A 15,306-nucleotide genomic window follows, 5' to 3' on the forward strand; every position below is an offset into this window, starting at 1 on the left:
CTCCCATCCATCTGGATCATGACAAAAGAAATATGCAACATTGGCAATTTCCAATTAAAAAAACACAAAAAAGCCCGCCAAGTCATGCAGGTTGAGCTGCACGCTTTCTTGAGATCCCTTCCTGTGTGTGTGAGTCATCCGACTCCAATGTCCAATCAAGGGACACAATGGAAGAGGGGAATCCACACTGAAGAGGAAGAAGAGGATGATGAAGAAGAAGAAGAAGAAGCAGTAAACTGGATTGGAAAATCAAGAATCGGAGAATAACGCAAGTTTCTCCTGTGGTCTTTGATTGGTTGCGACTCGACTCTTCTGCATTGACATGCCGGCAGGGTACAAGTGCCCAGAGATGGTCGAGTCGTGGAGCCAACAAGCCAATGTCAATGGTCGTCACTTCTGATTGAGAAGCTAAATTGACCGTTCAGTCGTGCAAGATCTTGCTTGCATGGAGACAAATTTGAGCAGATACGTATTCATAGAATATCATCTCTCTCTCTCCTCGACTAAAGAAGAACTGAACTGTACTGAGATGAAGGGGCGGGGCGGAAAAAGGCTGCATCCCAGTGCGCCATTCAGACGTAGTTCTGTGTAAAGGGGGGGAGAAGTTGGTGCTCGGCTCTTCTGGCTCTCTTGCTCTTTTCTGTCGAGCCGAGTCGAGCTCACGAGGTGACCGGTTCGCAATCCACGCGAGAAGCATAGTCAACACCCTCTTCATGAGAGGATGAGGTTTTGTGAAATCCGCAGAGTGTTTGGACGAGTTAGGCATGGCGTTTCCCTCTCAACTGCATACTGTGGGTTGACCAGGATTGGATCCCTGTTCAGCGGTAGTAGTCGGAGCGTCGCCGCACATGTTTCCCTTCATAGTGACGCTCCACCCGATCCTGGTGATCCGCCTCATACAGCGAGCCTCGGCTGTGTGAGCTGCGGTTGGGCGAGGTATGCGGTGACGGGTAGACGACGACTCGGGGCTTGTTGTGAAATGGGGACCTCTCGATGATGCGCGTGCTGGACGAGGGCCGAGGGGACTCGGCCTGTTCGCGCGAGCGAGGTTGGCGATGTTCAATCACCAGATCGGTACGTCGCGGGGGAACTTGATAGGTGGCATCGTATGATTCCCGAATGGAGGTGGACCGACGAGGCGAGGGAGAAGGAGGTGTGACGGGCGGCTTGACATGCGTCGCCCGGCCCCGACGCGGTGACGACAGACGACGTCCATTGGCGATGTTGTCGAGCAATCTGCGAGCATACGGATTGGCATGAAGTTGTTTGACACGCATGGTCTTGCCATTCTCTCGATCCACCGTCGAAAAGGTCTTGCCATCCACGCTATAGAGATACTTTTGAACGTCCCGAGCCAGCAAATGGCCTCGCTCACACAGGGTATCCTGCTTGAGCTCGAGGGCAAGGTTGCAGGGCTTGCAATGTTTCACGTGACGATCAAACTCCTCGACGACGAGTCTCTCGTCGTCGTGGAGGTCGCGCACCACGATGGGCGGCTCGACACTCTCGATGGCAGCCGGCATCGTGGAATCGGTCTTGGAACGGCCGATCCGGAAGAATCGTCGGGTCAAACTGCGGTGGGAATCGTCACGAGAGGCGCCGGGCTCGGGGGAGTTCTGCTGGGGGCGTTTGGCCGACAGTGTGGCGGTTTGAAACAGGAGGATCCCACGAGAGAGAGGTGGGAAGAGTATGAGGAGGAAGAGAGTCAGATGATGATAGCGGTGGACCAACGCCGACGAGTATGGACAGTAGTTAGAGGTAGATGGGTGGAAGGATGGACAGAGTACCAGTCTAATAGCTTGTAGTCAACTATTTGGATGGTCTGCAAAGAGATGTTGTGTTGTCTGGAAATGAAGACAGTGTAGAATGTCTAATGAGGTGGAGGGGGACAGTGGCAGGTCTTATATCTTTTTTTTTTGTTTCAGTCACGATGCCCGCATGAGCCACACTGGTCTTTCTCAGTATACTACTCTCTTCCGGCGCGAGAGAGACCACTAGTACCTTGGCACCTCAAAGTCGTGAGAGTCTACCTCCACTTTGCGGCTGTCAGTCTGGTGGGGTCATAGCGTCGACGGGAGCCTGTTCGCCTTGTGGACACCAGAGGGAAAGCGAGTGGAGTGTGGATTGTGCCAGTGGATTCCCTCGACGATCCACTGATCTGACGGTTTTGCGTTCAGTGTTTACTTTGACTGTTGACTGGTTTGAAAGTAGTGGTCAATGGGGGGGGGGGGCGCTGCACCAGAGCGTCTACTGCGAGTCAGATCATGTCGCAGAATTCGGACGGTCTTCCTTTCTCCGATCTATACCACCATCGAGGTCACGGTACTGCCTAGTGCAGACTCCGACTCTCAGTCCTCGTCTACGGGTCTACTCCTCTACTCCGCTAGTGGTCTCTGCCTGGAGGGAATCCCTCTCCTGGGGTCAAACTCATCGTGAGAGGTCCCCAGACCCCCAAACCGGAAACACACAGATCAAAAGAAGATCGCTCCACAATGACCGTCTCCAGGAATCCACTTCAGCAGTGCGAGTCGAATGACCGTGCCAATCTGGATCGCCATGGTCAGGCTCAATGAGGTCACTCGTCGACTGGCGCTCGTGAACTAGTGCTCTAGTGACGGGGGAGAGGGGGCTGTAGCTCAGTGGACACCGCCATGTCAGACCAACTCGATCCCCTGATGAGAAGCGCGGTCACACTCTCTGGCATCCCAACTTCCGGATGACTCGTCGGTCAGGAACGGTCTGCCAGACGAGCCGTCCGTGGCCCCGGGGCACTCGGTATCGGTATTTCAGCCGCCAGAGTGACCCGAGAGCACGTGTCGTCCCGCCTTGATCATTGATGCGTATGTCACACGGGACTCGTGGAGCAAGCAGCAAAGCAACCGCTGCATCTGCATCTCCTGCGTCCAGGCGTACAGTACCAGTACCCGTAACCCCAGTACAGTACAGTATGTACCCCGGGTGTGGTGGTAATCATGGTATCACCCTCGAAAGATTACCAGCGTCAGCCTCCTCCTGTCCCTCCGCCTTTTCCCTCTTCAGCCTCCTCGTCACCGCAGGAACGGGAACCTCCCACGGTGAATGGACTCTCTCTTTGCCCTCTCTCCCGTCGACCGCATCGAGACCCCTGTCGACCTGTGGCTGAATGACTTTCTCGCATCGTCGGGTGGGGCTGCAGTTCAAGTTTGGAGATAGACGCACCGAGTGCGACACTAACACACTCCCCATCCGACTCCAAGAGTGAAGAGTCACGGTAGAAAGTACACTAGTCCCATCTGGGTGTCCGGCCCTGAACGAACTCTCTCTCTCTCTCTCTCTCTGGGTGTGTGGCTGCTCTCCCACTGCTACTGAGTGCATCCGGTTCCCATCTTCCCATCTTCCCAAGCAGGAGAAGGAAGACTGATCCTGAATGAGTGTGGGCGGTGGACTCGCTGGAGTCTTCACTCTGCTTCTCCCCATCCATGCGAGTATGGAACTTGCCGAGCGCGGAGTCCCTCGACGACTCCATCGCCCCGTGGTGATGATGAAACACGCCCGAAGACTCCTCCCCGCCACGGGTTGGCCCAATTCTTACCCCGATCAATTGCCCCGCTTGCCGCGGTTGACCTCGTCTGGCCATCGCCCGGAGGACCAGCGACGAGGAACGATGAGCGTCCATCTCTCATCAAACTGTAAGACACAGGTCAACGCTCACATTGATCCCTTTTCCGACCAGGCTCTCTTCTAGTACAGGGCATTCTCCCGGAGCACTGACCGAGAGGTGGATCATGTATTCCCAGAATATCCTCATCGACCGCTTAGGTTGGAAGCCAATGCCCCCGCCTTTCCGACCCCAATCCCGACAGACTAGTCGGAACTCGTGCAGTACCACATTTAGCGTGTTCAAGTGTCTCTCGGGAGGGGTCACGCACTCCTCCTGGGCTCCTCGTCCTCCAACGATTCTCCCTCTCAGCCGCAAGCCACAGTTCCCCTGGTCTTGTTTAGACTCGAGACTGCGTTGCTCCGCCCCAGCCACAGGGTGTGCTTATCAAGGCCCGGGATTCGCGCCTCAAGCCCGGCCTGAGCCACGGGGCTGGCCCCCTTCCTGCCAGTCTGGCATCTCCGACTGACCATCATACACTGTCCCCCTTTTCCCTTCCCTTCTCCAAACGTCAACTTCTCTCCTCGGTCTGCATCCTTCCGTCGAAATCGAGCTAACTTTTCTTTTGGAACAAACAGATGATGATGATGATGATGATGCAGGGAGAGACAACTGTAGGCAAAGTCATTCCCATGAGTCGTACTCGGTGATCTCATGCTCCCAAAGCTGTCGTCATGATATCGTACCCCTCCCTGGTGGTGAGTTCGCCTACCGAGGCCCCCGCGCTGGGGTCTCATCACTGCACCAGTGCACCCTACAGGGCACATTGCGTTGCAGCCTAGAGCACAGACAGGCAGCTTCCTATCATCATTGGGACTGTCAAGGCTCATCATAGCTGTCGACTCGTCGGGGCCTGCCTGGTCAGTCTCACGCGCATGCGGTTCTAGGTGTCGTCGCCACAACCCCCTCGGGCTTGGTCTTGCTAGACTTCTAGCTCGTTGTCTCCTCGTGATACTCAACCAGGTGTTCCACGGCTGGGTCGCCGGCTTCCCTTACTCGACAATTGTCACAGTATCCGGCATCTTGCCCGCCACTACACCCCAAAGCACCCCAGCTTGGTCAAGAGAGAACGTCAGGAATACTTTGCTCTGCTCACCAACCAGCCCTGCCGGGCTAGCTCAATCGGTAGAGCGTGAGACTCTTAATCTCAAGGTTGCGGGTTCGACCCCCGCGTTCGGCTATTCCTACAATCAAACCTGAGATACCTTCTTTTTGGCACCTTTTTTGATCGAACCCGTAAAACAACAACATAGGTTCATGGTCCATGATTCTGCTTACCCCCTTCAACCAGCCCTGCCGGGCTAGCTCAATCGGTAGAGCGTGAGACTCTTAATCTCAAGGTTGCGGGTTCGACCCCCGCGTTCGGCTATTCCTATAAACAAAACCTGAGATCCTTCTTTTTGCACTTGATGCATCTTTCTTTTTACATTTGCGGGTGCTCCGGTCTCGATACTTCGAGGTGATGCGGCAGTCGTGAACAGGACAATACCCACGTGCGGCCGGCAACGTGCATGTAGCTTGCTAGGGCGAGTCCGGCCCGGTCGTAGGTGCACGTCGAATAAGCTTTCAGCACCCAGGGGCGCCATCATCCAACTTTTGATGTATCCACGCGGAACATTTATCAATGGAACCACTTATATGGAGCCTCATTATCACTGACATTTGTCCCGAATTCCTGCGGCTGGCGTTTGACATGCAGGTCGAGGCGCAGGGCGACTCGCGCTATTCTCAATTCGGCTTCAGGAGGCTGTGCAACCCTGCAATGCATAACACAAAAGTAAACGGGGTGCATTTCGTTTCAAGCCACTGGGCTTTGTCCAAGCACATTTCATCGCGTCATCCAGCCTCAACGCACCCAATGACTCGATTATACCGTCATGGTGATGGTGAACGGCGGTTGCTGCGAATCTTCGCTCGCATGGGACTGTATTGGTCCTTGCCTTGCACGTGGTTTCGTGTTACTTCAAATCATGTCCGGATGAGGCGTCACTCCCACTTATTAAACACTCGATATACCATTCATCTAATGGGTGGATGTCAATCATCTAGCTCGAGTCATTGTATGCTCCCGGCGCCAGTGTCGCCTCCCTCTTGATTGGAGTTGGCGCCTGTGCGACCGTACCCGACACATTCAAGGGGTGAGCATGACTGAGGTGAGTTCCAAGATCACAAATAAGTGTCTATTGGTTCGATATGTCTACCCGCCGCGTAGAATGTCATTCGTCTGACACTACCGCTTCCACTTGTGATGTACAGGGACATCCTCGCATGTCTCTTATCTGTCTGCCTGCGTCCACAGATGTCAAGTATGGCTCGGGATACAGAACCGCGCATCACCTCGTCATGTGCCGATGCATAGTTATACACCTGCGTCCGTCCTTGAGGTTGAGCTATCAACAATCAGACGGGTGCGATGCTAGATCGCTTTGTGGCTGGCTCCCAAAAAATTTCTGGAGAAATTGCAAAAAGAGAGGATCTCAGGTTCTGTTTGTAGGAATAGCCGAACGCGGGGGTCGAACCCGCAACCTTGAGATTAAGAGTCTCACGCTCTCCCGATTGAGCTAGCCCGGCAGGGCTGGTTGAGGGGATATGCATTATTTGGCAACATGAAGCTGTGAACGAAAAAAGGGGAGAGGGACGACGGGAAGCTCTTTCGGATCTTCTTATGTTTCGGACTGGCGGTTAAGGTTCCGGGCAATGGCGTACAACTCGACGCACTCGTTCAGTCGGTATACAGAGCATTGGACTTGTAGTTTTCATTGAAATTTAGTGAATGTTAACATTCAGATCTGAACTCTAGGGCAGGTTGATACAGTACGATACCTCAAATGTTCAAAGAACCTGTAGTGCCGAGGGGCGCGGCCCGCGCGTGATAGATATATCCTGGGGAGTTCCCGATGCCGTGTGTACTGTAACTACTGTTCGGGCCGAATCAATCTTATCTACCCGAAGACGAACACGGTGAAACACCCACCGGATCTAGGTGCCGGACACCACATGCAATCCATTGATTACGAGTGAATGGAACCATCCTTGGGAACGCACACGACCTCTACTGCAGTCAGTTAGTATGTAGATCTCCAAGCCGAAATGAGCTGACACATCGCTCTGGTCTCTCTCATGGGTTCCCCCCCCACAACAACGCCTTGCCCGGTATCAATAGGACCTAGGTACTTTAATTCACCCTGGAGCCCCTGTCCTTGATCATATCAAACACACCCTCACCCCAGCGCAGTGCCCGGGACCACCTAGTGGATAGGTTTTCAAGCCAGTCGGACATTGAACATTCAATTGCCCTTTCCGGCGTCCACCAACCACGCCGAACGCCCGACTTAGTTCCAGCCCGCGCAACGAAGGAAAAGTACATAGGAAAGGTAGACAATGCACTCTCGCGGACATGGGTCTCCATATGAAACCCAGCGCACCTAGCTTAACATGGAAAAAGCAACAGTAATGAACAGTCCTGGTATCCGGACTGGAAGGACGGAACCTAGCCGTATGCCCACCAGACAAGCATCAATGTACAATCCAGATATATAGCAGGGCGTGGCATAGCATGTGCCCGCTATATATACATACGCAGCTGGATGCTGATATTCTCCGTAGATTTTCTCGACAACGAGAAGAGGTGAGTGATGTCTAAGTCGAGGACTGGCCCACTGCAGTCCGGTCGTCAGGGGAAACAAACTTAGGTCTGCGAGTGCGCAGCCATTTTGGCAAGGATGGCTCTAGCCACTCACCAGTACCACCACCCTACACAAGTCAAAGGTCGGGGAAGTAAGAATATTGCTGTCACCCGACAGATATAAGGACCGAAAAAGAGAGATGGGAAACAAAAAGAAAGGATCTCAGGTTGTGTTTGTAGGAATAGCCGAACGCGGGGGTCGAACCCGCAACCTTGAGATTAAGAGTCTCACGCTCTACCGATTGAGCTAGCCCGGCAGGGCTGGTTGGAGGGGGCTGAGATTTTGACATTATGACGCAGTCATGAAGAACTGGGCTGCCACGCACGTGGAGCGGATTTATCACATGTCCTTCCTAGCCCGCGTCCACAGCCACGTGGACAGTGGACAGTCCATTCACAATCATACTTGCACACAAGTGATTAGGGTATTATAGTAAAGACCTACCATTGTAATTGATCAAATCAATTCGAGGGCTCTATCTGCTGTCCGCAGACAGCCTGCTTGGTAACAAAGACCACAACGTCCGAGATGTTTCAATATTGCTCATATGAATAACTTGGCAGATGTCCTTCCAGACAAAGCAATGCTTATCTCAAGATTCTCCAATATCCTATTGTATGGTGAATGCGCATCGTTTCTCCATGTTTCACCAGGTCATGCATTCCTGGCTCTGGCCGTGGATATATCATTATGTCACACTACTAGATCCTGAGGGAAGTGCTTTTCTAGATGAGAGATTAAAATGACCTGACACATTCTTATGTAGAAATAGTATACTGATTCCAAGCTCAATACGTTCTATTTATCACACCTACGGTGAATGCCCAGGCCGGCCCAGAGCCCATATAGGCCATACGAGTTCCTGTCGTAGATCTCTATCTTGCATGGTTCGTGTCAATGTCTGGAATTAGAACAATCACGCCGAAAGGAAAGAAAAAACAAAAGAAGAAGGGAAAAAATGGTATCACGTGTGATGTTACGAGAACATCGATGTATCAGATGGAAGGAAATAGCGAAAGGACTTCATCAACTCGTTCCCATATAAAAACTTCACCTTCTAGCAAGCAGATAATTTAGGAAAACAGATTACCCAGGGAGACCACAAAGAACAAACTGGTTTCACATTGGAATCAGAGTGATTAGAGCGACCTTGCTAGTTGTTCGAGTACAGTTTCCTGTAGATGGAGATGACATACGCTGTGTAACAACATGCCAACTTGGAAACACTTCAGTAATGACGAGTAAGGACCATGATATCAAGATCACATGCCCTCGACGTACCTCAAGGGGTGACACGGGACATGAGGCGGCTTGGTCAATTTCAAAAGGTCACCCATACCCGCTCGAGTGCTCTCTCCCCACGTGCGCGATCTCACAGAACTGGCCAAGAGCAAACCAGATCTCGAAAGTATTAGATAGAAACAGAAGCCAAAAAAAGGATCTCAGGTTTTGTTTGTAGGAATAGCCGAACGCGGGGGTCGAACCCGCAACCTTGAGATTAAGAGTCTCACGCTCTACCGATTGAGCTAGCCCGGCAGGGCTGGTTGAAGGCCGAGATAATCTTGGCACTATGAATCAACGGCCATTTTCTTCGGCTTCACAGAAGCATCATCCATTTGCTAGATCCATTCCAAGCAAGCAACGGCAACCACAATTGCCTGAAGATGGTCACGTCATAAGTAGTCGGGGTCCGATCTATCAATTTACAAAGATAAGATATCATGATATATACTGTAGTTATTCAACATGTGAACAATTTGAAATTAGTCAAGTCAACACCTGTGAACTCCTTTCCAGCTCGCCATCATCGGTAGAGTCAGATTTTACATTCCAATTCCAAACGATTCCAGGTGATTTCGCTCATCCTTGCCAACGTGCACGATAATCTTGCCCCGGGCACGACCAGATCGGAGCTTTTCAAATGCCTTGACCGCCTCATCAAACTCAAAGACACTGTCCTTTTGCACTGTCAGTGCCCCCTCCTGCATCCACTCCCCCAACTGGAGAAGATGCCTTGAGCAAGGCTTATACATCAACACCTTATACTTCCGTCTTCCACCTCCCAGAAAAGCAGGCCAAGCTAAGCGTCCGGCCTGAGTCGAGATAGTTGATGATCCCACCTGTATGAAGACTCCGCCTTCCTTCAAGAATCGGTGGCACTGGTAATACATGTTTCCTGGTGTTCCAACATGATCCAGAATGTGGTCAAAGATCGTTCCTCGTGACGCAAGAGTCTCCGTGAGGTCCTTCTCGACTGTGTAGTCGATCACTTCATCTGCTCCGAGCCGTAGACAAAGCTCCATATTCCGAGTTGAACAGACGGCCGTGACGTGGCAGCCCATTTGTTTTGCGATTTGGATCGCGAAGATACCACATCCTCCAGATCCACCATTGATCAGCACTTTTTCACCCGTCTCCACATAGCCCTCTAGACTCTGGAACGCAGTCTGACCGGCAATTCCCACTGCAGCTGCCGAGTCAACGTCCACTCCGTCGGGCACAGTAGCAAGTTGTTCCACCGTCACAATCATATACTCTGCCAGCGATCCAAACTTCAACGGGTGAGCCACGGCACCAAAGACAAGCTGTCCCTCCTGGAGATGTTGCGCCAGCGGTCCTGCCTTCACAACCCGACCACAAAAGTCCATGCCGGGAGATGCGGGCGTACCAATGTACATCCGCGCGGCGAGTCCTAGTTCTGGAACTTTATAGTCGGCGGGGTTGAGCGATGTGGAGAGAACGTGGATGAGCACCTGCGAGCCTTGCGGGACTGGAGGCACGCGCGCTGTCGTGTTGAGCTTGAGGTTTTTCTCAAGTCCCCCTGAAGTACTTGAGTACAGCCAGGCCTTCATCGCTTCCGGGTGTGGTTGAGCAGGAAGATTGTTGGTCGGGGAAGCCGGAAATTGAGACATGTTGACGTTGCAGCGGGGGTATAGCGATCCTTTACTAAGAAGAACCTGGGGTTACAAGAGCGGGGTTCCGATGTCTTCGAGAACGGAAGATGTGTATTGTCACCTGATTAATGACGTGCGACGGTTGTGAAGGTCAATACGGGCGGCAAATATTGCAGTGGTGGAATGGCCGAGAGGGAAGCCAGCCTTTGAACTCGGACGGAACCGAGAAAAAGAAGACGGAGAATAACAGACGAGGTGGTCATAGCTCCATGCGCTCCAGCTCCGCTTTGATCTGCAGCCATTCCGAGGCGCTACCTTGTGCAGATCGGGTGGGGAAATATGAATTCCGAGTACGTTTGACTCGATTCGAATGCTACGAATTGAGATGTTTTGTCGGTAATTTGTGAAACGCAGTTGGCTTTATCGTAATCTTCGAGGCGCTCTTCTTGCATACAGCGCAGATCTACAAGGGGACTCTTTCTTGATGAATCCACAGATTGTACTGGACTATACAAGACTGGCGTCTTTGATCGCCCTGAACAGAACATTTCTATCCAATTGCAGATAAGCGCGATGTTTATGGCATGAAAGAATCATCTCAAGAAACCAGCCGTAAGCTAAGGCATCTCTGACAAAGCTCAGTGTGCTCGACACGATATGAATGAGCAGCCAGTGTGGATAGCATTTTAGTCGTCAAGATCCAGCATCTGGATTCGATGGTGAGTTCCTTCGTCGTCAGAATGGTCGTCAGAATGGTCGTCAGAATGGTCGTCAGAATGGTCCTTGGAATGGTCATTCGAGTGGGTATTAGCCTGGTTCTGTGACAACGGAGCTTTTTGGACATTCTTTTGAGGATCATTGTCATCATCGGTCGCATCGAACATGCCCTTGTCCTCTGGCTGAGCATTGCTCTCCTTACGAGCTCGCTCCTCCTCCTGCTTCTTGTTCTCCTCTGCCCCGGCAGCTTCTTCGCGTTTGACCTCATCAAGATCGAGATCTTGCAAGCCAATTGAGTCAAGAATCTGCCCCAGGTAAAATTGGTAGTTGAGATGACCGTTGATTTTCTCGGTGGCATCGACATTTTCAACACCAGAGACGCCTTCGATGGGCTGCAATCCAGCGACTCCAGCCTGAAGACTACTGGTGCGGTAGAGGAACGCCAGGAGTGAATCGTGCTGAGAGTATACATTCACAACCCGCCCGCTCACAACGCTTCGAATACGGCGCCAAGCTTCAACATCTGCAGGAGTCGCAGATCCCATGAGAACAACCGACTCCACCAATCCATAGGCGCTTTTTCTGCACAAGGTCTGCATGCAAGAATAGATGACACGAGAACCCAGTGAGTAGCCAATCAATGTCACTGCACGTTCTCCCTGAGCTTTATTGATCAGAGCGTCGGCGAGTGCCTCACCAGCCTTGTCGGCTCGGGCTTTTGCCAGAATGAAAGGATTGTCGACCAGCCTCGCGATCTTGATCAAGCCCATCGGCAGAAACACCGCAGAAGCGAGAGTCGCAAACACCGTATGACTGATTATTTTCTGCGAGGCAACAGTCCATACAGCGCTTGTCACCAGGTCCGTGAGAGCAGTGCCGAGGTTCATCATGGCTTCGGTCTCCCATTGTAGCGCAAACACCTCTGAGTCGTCTCCGAGAACTCGCCAGGGAACCGAAAAATCAGACACGTCCTTCACCCAACCAGTGACACCTATTGTCACGCGGAGACGGTGATCCTCTTTCGCCTCATCACTCTCGTCTTCCACTTGAGACTTCTGCTGTCCTCGGATGGGAATGAAAGCAAAGTCTTCCACTTCACGTGCATACTTTTCCATCGTCCGACCGGTCATCCGGCCTCCATATGCACCGAAGAGTCCACCAACAAGCACGCTGCTGCCAGCAAGAGTACCAAGATATCCAGCCGCTGCAGTGGCACCGAGACCCAAGCCTCCCATCACGCCTCCAATACCTGCAGCGACCAGCGGTGCAGCCAGACCTCCAGTGATACCGATGAGCGCGGCACCGGCCACCGAGGCGAGTCCAACCTTCCACTTGCGGGAGCTGTCATTCTTGGTAGGCTCAGGTTGTTTGCCTGCTTCCTGAGACTGCGCAAGCACGGCATCCAGAAGCCCCCGAGCCACTTTCTTTTCGTCATCATTCAAGACACTGATGTCAATATCGAGACTAGCTGCAACATGCAGCAGCAAGACTCTTGAGTAGGCGTTATAGTGCTTGAGACTCAAAAGCAAGAGGATGAGAGAATGAAGAATCAGTAGCCTAGTGGCCTTGGGAAGCTGGCGGAGTGGCGTCTCGATTGGATGGAATACTTGACGGAGGACATTCTTTCTCTCCTCGTCTTCTTCGAGCGGAAGATCATCTTTCTTTGGAGCGGAATCCGGGCCAGCCATTTTCCCAGACTCATTTTCTTGATTCACGACTTCTCCGATACGCTGTAGGACCGAGACTCGCCATTTCTCCAAATGGTCGAGCGTTCTTTTTCTTGGCGCGCGTTTTCGCCGCAGCTGCAGTAGCGTTGAGTCTTTGACCAGAATTCTGACGCGGCGGCCGCGCCGGGGGATGATGTTCATAATGGGCTCCTTGCTCGCCATTCTCAGAGACCGGTGTCTGACTGGGAGAGCTTCCAGTGGAAGTGTTGCTTTCTTGAGGCTCAAACACTTCAAGTATACTCACTCGCTTGGACTCTGCAATTTCTGCTACCAAAACAGTCAAGTCGCCACGCTGCGACCGGGTCAGAATTGACGTCAGATCTTGGGCATCTTCCTTTTGATCCGCGGATTGACTCTTATCGGCGGATTTGGTCTCAAAGAAAGATGTCTTGTCTTTGAGATTTTTAAACATTGTGACAATCACAAGTCTATGGGAGCGCGAGAAAGATATAAGATCTCTATTGTAGATCAGAGAGGATTTTCTCAATAAACATCACAAGATGCACGATGTGATGCAACGAGGGGTTTGATTGTACTGACCTTCTGCAGTCCGGGGGCCGAAACCCTGAATCAGGCACTATGGCCTAAGGCACCAACAAAGAGTCAATAAAGTCAACTGCTACTATGTCTTGTTGATCGTGACCAACACTACGAGACTACAATTTTCAAGAGATTCTCGGCATTCACAATCTTCATGGCTCGCTAAATATTAAGTACGAATACGCGTCTCGAGGACCGATTCATTCCCTCTCGGAGTGCTCCAGATTTGAACCAATTCCAGCCCTACCTCACTGAAAAGCCGCTGCCACTGTGAGACGGTTCGCTCCAAGCCCGCAGTATGCAGCCACATGAGAATGTCCATCTCGGCAGCTCGAAGCTCAGCACCTGTATCTGGCAAGATGTAGTCATCGATCAACAGAGTCGAGTACTCGGGATCCATGGCTTCGACAATCCTGGTCAAGATTTGGGCACTTTTGGCGTCTGACCAGTTATGCAAAACATCACGAAGAAAGTATAATCGAGCGCCTGGTAGAAAATTGCATGAGATTTGTACTTGATCAGCCTTTTTTTCCCCTCAAATGAAGGAGAAGCAAGGATTTCACGGCCTCTTCTTACCTTTGACGGGCTGAGGGGTGAAAAAATCGTATTCCATCGCCTCCACTGCTTCAGGTAGCTTGCCAACTCGTTCCAAAGTCAAGGGTAGATCCTGGAGAATGAATCTTCCTGGTAGACTAGGATACTTCTCCTTGAAGCGTGAAATCTCCTGCCCGGGTCCCCCGCCAACATCGACCATGAGAACCGATTCGGGGTCAGTTCGGGCCCTCGTTACCTTTTCGAACGCAGGATATATATCAAACCACTGCGGCAGATTATCTGTGCGACGCGCAGCCATGTAGTCGTCAAATGCTTGTTTTTGCTCCGGGTTCTTCTCGAGTAACCCAAAGATCACATCTGTTCCATGTGTGTATTTGAATAAGGTCATGGCGTCAGGCTCATCGGCGAATTGCTGGATTCCTGGGCCACGCATATATTCGACGAGTTTGCCGCCCTTTGGGACATTTTGAGTAAATATAAAGTCAATGATCACGGGGAACAAGGGCTTACCATTGCAAAATCAAGGTCAAAACTAGGCTCTATCTCAGCAACGGCCATTAAGCGAGACGCAGACACGTGAAGAGAAGAACTCACTGGTGTTTTTCCGCCGCAATGGAGCCCGGCAAGATTTTGAAGTGAGTGCGATGATTAGCAGCATAAAGCTGACTACCAGCCTCATCGCAGAGACCAATTGCTGTCAACGCCCGCATGATGCGGGTCACCAGAAGCAAATCAGAGTTTGTTTGCTTAGCAATCTCGGTAGCCGAGACAGCTTGGCCACTCTTTGCAGCAATCATAGCAAGGTATCCATTCTCGATTGCGACACGGATCGAGATGTTTTGCATGATCTGTGAGGTCACTTTCTGTCAGACTTGACGACGATTTGATAAACTCTTGGCAACTATTCAGAGATGAACATTCTCACTTGAAAATTGAGCCTAGACGTGGTCTCTAGCGGAGTTTCAGCCTCTAGCTGTAGTTCACGAATCGCCTGGAGAAGGGTGGCATGAGAATCCTTATTGCCGGATGCCTCTTGCGCCACGAGAGTCTGCACCTTGGCTAGCGCTTCTGATAGAGTCATTGTCGCTGTGCTGGATGCAAGTCGGTACCATCAAGCGTGAGTTGACCCAGTTCATTTATTAGGAGATGATTACTGGAGAATTGACAACTTCGATGGAAGACGCGAGGCACTCGGACTAAGGTTATAACGAAGTCACGACCGAGTGGATGATGTCCGATCGAACAAGCTTTGCCTCGGCGTCAGCATCAGTGCGAGCAAACAGATGATGGATCACATACGTCGGCTGTCGGCATCCAATCCGGGATGACTAGTCCGAATACTTTCAACGGCAAAGCAAAGCAAACTCTCGATTCATGTCACATTAGCTCTCATCCGCAGGTGAATCAACACAGTGACACTGTCGGAACTGATCTTACAGAAAGACGCTCTAATGTTGAGAATCCCATATCACGCATGTGAGCTCACCCATTCGTGATCTCATACGGCGTTGTCTTGAAAGATACCTGATTTAGCCGATGTTCGACTGTGA

General features: G+C 51.6%; 4 protein-coding genes across 4 annotated transcripts; all 4 read right to left on the reverse strand.

Moving 5' to 3' along the window:
• Positions 1 to 818: 818 nt before the first annotated feature.
• Positions 819 to 1,523, reverse strand: N7539_001073 (uncharacterized protein; the record flags this gene model as incomplete). Its single annotated transcript, XM_056930677.1, has 1 exon — positions 819 to 1,523. One exon carries the CDS (start codon positions 1,521 to 1,523, stop codon positions 819 to 821), a length of 705 nt encoding a protein of 234 aa, XP_056794970.1.
• A 7,623-nt stretch (positions 1,524 to 9,146) lies between these two features.
• N7539_001074 (NAD(P)-dependent alcohol dehydrogenase) lies at positions 9,147 to 10,235 on the reverse strand (the record flags this gene model as incomplete). The annotated part of the gene is made up of 1 exon (XM_056930678.1): positions 9,147 to 10,235. One exon carries the CDS (start codon positions 10,233 to 10,235, stop codon positions 9,147 to 9,149), a length of 1,089 nt encoding a protein of 362 aa, XP_056794971.1.
• A 668-nt stretch (positions 10,236 to 10,903) lies between these two features.
• N7539_001075 (DUF726 domain protein) lies at positions 10,904 to 12,823 on the reverse strand (the record flags this gene model as incomplete). The annotated part of the gene is made up of 1 exon (XM_056930679.1): positions 10,904 to 12,823. One exon carries the CDS (start codon positions 12,821 to 12,823, stop codon positions 10,904 to 10,906), a length of 1,920 nt encoding a protein of 639 aa, XP_056794972.1.
• Positions 12,824 to 13,370: 547 nt separating this feature from the next.
• Positions 13,371 to 14,837, reverse strand: N7539_001076 (uncharacterized protein; the record flags this gene model as incomplete). The annotated part of the gene is made up of 5 exons (XM_056930680.1): positions 13,371 to 13,687; positions 13,778 to 14,210; positions 14,267 to 14,288; positions 14,351 to 14,619; positions 14,682 to 14,837. 5 exons carry the CDS (start codon positions 14,835 to 14,837, stop codon positions 13,371 to 13,373), a joined length of 1,197 nt encoding a protein of 398 aa, XP_056794973.1.
• Between the last annotated feature and the right edge of the window lie 469 nt (positions 14,838 to 15,306).

This window comes from Penicillium diatomitis (genome assembly GCF_028827545.1).
Source record: "Penicillium diatomitis strain IBT 30728 chromosome Unknown utg000001l_segment0_segment0, whole genome shotgun sequence".
In the NCBI taxonomy this organism is placed as follows: domain Eukaryota; kingdom Fungi; phylum Ascomycota; class Eurotiomycetes; order Eurotiales; family Aspergillaceae; genus Penicillium; species Penicillium diatomitis.